This window comes from Olea europaea, chromosome 7 (assembly GCF_002742605.1).
Source record: "Olea europaea var. sylvestris chromosome 7, O_europaea_v1, whole genome shotgun sequence".
In the NCBI taxonomy this organism is placed as follows: Eukaryota; Viridiplantae; Streptophyta; class Magnoliopsida; order Lamiales; family Oleaceae; genus Olea; species Olea europaea.
In genome coordinates this window covers 11,760,298-11,763,698 of record NC_036243.1, presented here as the reverse complement: position 1 = coordinate 11,763,698, position 3,401 = coordinate 11,760,298, and the positions used below count along the sequence as shown (strand labels likewise).

Sequence of the window (3,401 nt, the reverse complement as noted above, 5' to 3'; positions counted from 1 at the left end):
ATTCCTTTTATCTAAAAAATTTATTGTTGAAACTGATAATTCTCAAGTTGCAGGACTTATTAGAAATAAGTTACCTATGAAACCTCAATATAGGAGATTACACAGATGGTAAGCATATTTATCATTCTACAATTTTGATATTACTCATATTAAAAGAATAAATAACTATCTTGCAGATTTTTTGAGCAGGAACATCGAATTTGGAGATGGATAATATCAAAAATTCATTAATAGACGTCAACAGACGAATGAAATTCCTCATGGAAGAATCTGAAGATATGAAAATTGGAATTGAGCAATTAGAGGAAATGGCAGAATCTATCCAACAAAATGTCAAATTGTTGGTGGAAATCTCTAATTCTCAGTCCAAATATACCAAAGAATTGAATGACAGAATTGTTGATATTACTTCACAATTCAAGTCATTAGATACCAAACAGGAAATACCAATTGATACAATCTCAAAAATACAAACAGGTACACAGCCAGGAAGCAGCAGTGGACCCAGCAATATCAAACGAGACATAAAGGTCACTATAAAAAATGGTGATGAACATACAAGAGTTATAAGAATTAAAACTGATGAAGATGATGATACCCCTTTATCATCAAAAGAAGAAGAATATAGATCATTTGCCAAAATTGTTTGTGAATTGGAAGAAAATGAATCTTATTTTATTGCATCGGGAGATCATGTTTATCCCAGATTAATAATTACCAAAGATGCAGACCCTTTCATGGTCAAAATGGCACCAGATTATGGATTTCTGGATTTGATCTATCTAGAAAAAGATTTAAAAGAAATTGAAAAATTTGATGATATATTCAGAGCAGAAGTTTCAAAATTTGTCCAAGGGAGATCGATTTATATCAAATTTTATTCAATAAGTCCCGAGGTTGATGGAATGATATATTATCCTGCTGAACATATTATTACAATTGGATATGTTGGCCGAGATTTTCAGATTGAAGTTGACCGAAATAATAAACCATTACCTAAAATCAATAAATCATGGATAAAATTTCGAAGAGTTTTGGGGATGAAAGTTCTTTACAACATTGCAAAGAACTTATATGATAAAAAATTCAGATGCTTATGCCAATATGAAGGATGGACACTCCTTACGAATAATGGAAAAGAAAAATCTACCATTTTGAAAGAATATATCCAAAAATTTGATACTTATCAAATTAATAGAAGTCCTACAACAATCCAAGAATCATGCAGATTGATGGAGTGCCCCACATGCAGACAAGATTAAAAGATTGATTCTTCAAGATAAAAGATGAATGGAGATAGATAAAAGGGGACCTACCACTACCAAAGCATCTAGCCAGCTGCATATTGAGCCAAAGATGGAAAGGCAATAATAGAGAAAAAGATGCCCCTTTGATGGAAAAGCAAAGAATGTATGTGAAAATGTAGACCCCAGGAGGAAAAGAATAGAGAGGCATGTGAGCCTTTTTTCAAATTTTGATGTATGCAATGATGTAATAGATCAATAATAGTAAGTTTGAGTCATGTATAAATAGAGGTCTTTGGAAGAGAATGGATCATCTCGAGTTAGAAACCATTCTCTTTCCTTAAATTTTCAAAACCAGTTTTTCTGGAAACCCCTTGTATCCAATAGAAATCTTGTATAAATCATTATAGAAATAAAATTTCAATCTTTTGATATCAGAAAGATATGAGTTTCTAAACTTCCTATCCTATAGATTCTTGATAGATTGAAGAAGATAATCTCTTTCTTACTTTAACAAAGAGAGAATTTTCTTTACTTAAGATCTTTACTCTTAATTCTAAGAAAAGATACAGTGAAGGCAGAAGCTGAAATAGCAAAATTCCCATTGAGGCAAAAGGCCGTTTGAGGGAGCAGTTTGCAGATTCAGAGCCTGAAAGTCACTCGGTTCTAAGAATACAGATTTAAGATCAAAAGTAAGGTAAAATTATTGTCTCTGTTAAATTTAGAAAGAATTCTTCTAATATCTTGAAAGAATCGTAGGGATTATTACTTTTCATGTTTGTAAAAAACTTATCTAACATGTTATTATTATTCATAAAGCTTGCAAGAAATTATCTGAATAATGCCATGTTATACAATTAAAGGATTAGATAATCTGTTAGAAAAACTATTAAGAAAAATAAGAAATATTTTTGCTCAACTAGAAACTATGGATATTTCATCTAAGGAATATGATAATCTTAATGAATTACATGATAATTATATTACAGATTATACTAATTTATTAGATCAAAGGATGGAACTATATATTAAAACTCGAAATGAGAGAAATAGAAGAATTTTAGAATTATTCCAATAAATTAAGGATATCTTGTGCAAAATATGACAAATCCTTTCATTAAGGGTATTATAGACATTTTATCAAAAATGAATAGTGGCAGGTCATTTAGAAAAATCTCCCTTGAAAATGAGTATGTGAAAAATAGAGTTTTGAAATAATGGTTGTTAAATAGGACTAAAAATAGTATTTTGAAATTGAAAAACCACCAAAAGTGATTTTTAAAAAAATGTTTACCAAACAGAAAAATGACTAGAATACAAAATTGTTAATTCAACTACTTATTTGTACTGACATAAAAACTATTTTAACATAATTATTTTACTTAATTGTTTTCATCACAAAAAGGGAAATTTATTATTAGTATTTATTTCGAGCATTTGGGTTTGCTCTTAACTCTTAATTTTTGTGCAAAATAGTTTTAGATCTTAACTTATTTCCCATCAGTGAATCTTTAATTTTCACAAACACTATCAACTTTTGAGCTAAACTCTCCTATCTGTAGCCGGTACGCATCACATCTACCACCACGCACTGACGCACAAATTCAATGGATTCCATTGGAGACATGTTTGATTCTGCGCTTAATCTAGAACAAACCAACTACGAAGAAGGTTACGAAGATGGCTATGCAAACGGGTTAGTATCGGGTAAAGAAGAAGGACGCCAGGTGGGTCTGAAAACCGGGTTCGAAGTGGGGGAAGAATTGGGTTTTTATAGAGGCTGCATCGACATCTGGAAGTCCGGTATCCGGGTCAACCCGAATCACTTCTCGACCCGGGCACAGAAAACCATAAGCCAGATGGATGAATTGCTCAAGAAGTACCCGATATCCGACCCTGAAAACGAGTCCGTATCTGATATTATGAACTCGTTAAGGCTCAAGTTTAGGGCTATTTGTGCCACGCTGAACGTTAAATTGGAGTATAATGGGTACCCAAAAGCCTCTGATGTTGAAATTATCGAATTTTGAAATTTTGGGATATGGATTCTGTCCATGTAGTTTGAATTTTTGCCCCGAGTGATAAAATGTTCTTATTTCATTATTAGGGTTTTCATATTCTGGCTGGTATAATGGGATGTTGTGAAAAAAAATTATT

At 31.7% G+C, this 3,401-nt stretch overlaps 1 protein-coding gene across 1 annotated transcript; it reads left to right on the top strand.

Moving 5' to 3' along the window:
* The first annotated feature begins 2,680 nt into the window (after positions 1-2,680).
* On the top strand, positions 2,681-3,395 carry LOC111397685 (oral cancer-overexpressed protein 1 homolog). The gene has a single exon (XM_023024683.1). The coding sequence runs from the start codon at positions 2,852-2,854 to the stop codon at positions 3,272-3,274; it is 423 nt and encodes a 140-aa protein (XP_022880451.1). The 5' UTR covers positions 2,681-2,851; the 3' UTR covers positions 3,275-3,395.
* The last annotated feature ends 6 nt before the right edge of the window (positions 3,396-3,401 follow it).

Coding starts and splice junctions, on each gene's coding strand:
- LOC111397685 (XM_023024683.1), top strand. CDS start 2,852: ATGGATTCCATTGGAGACATGTTTGATTCTGCGCTTAATCTAGAACAA.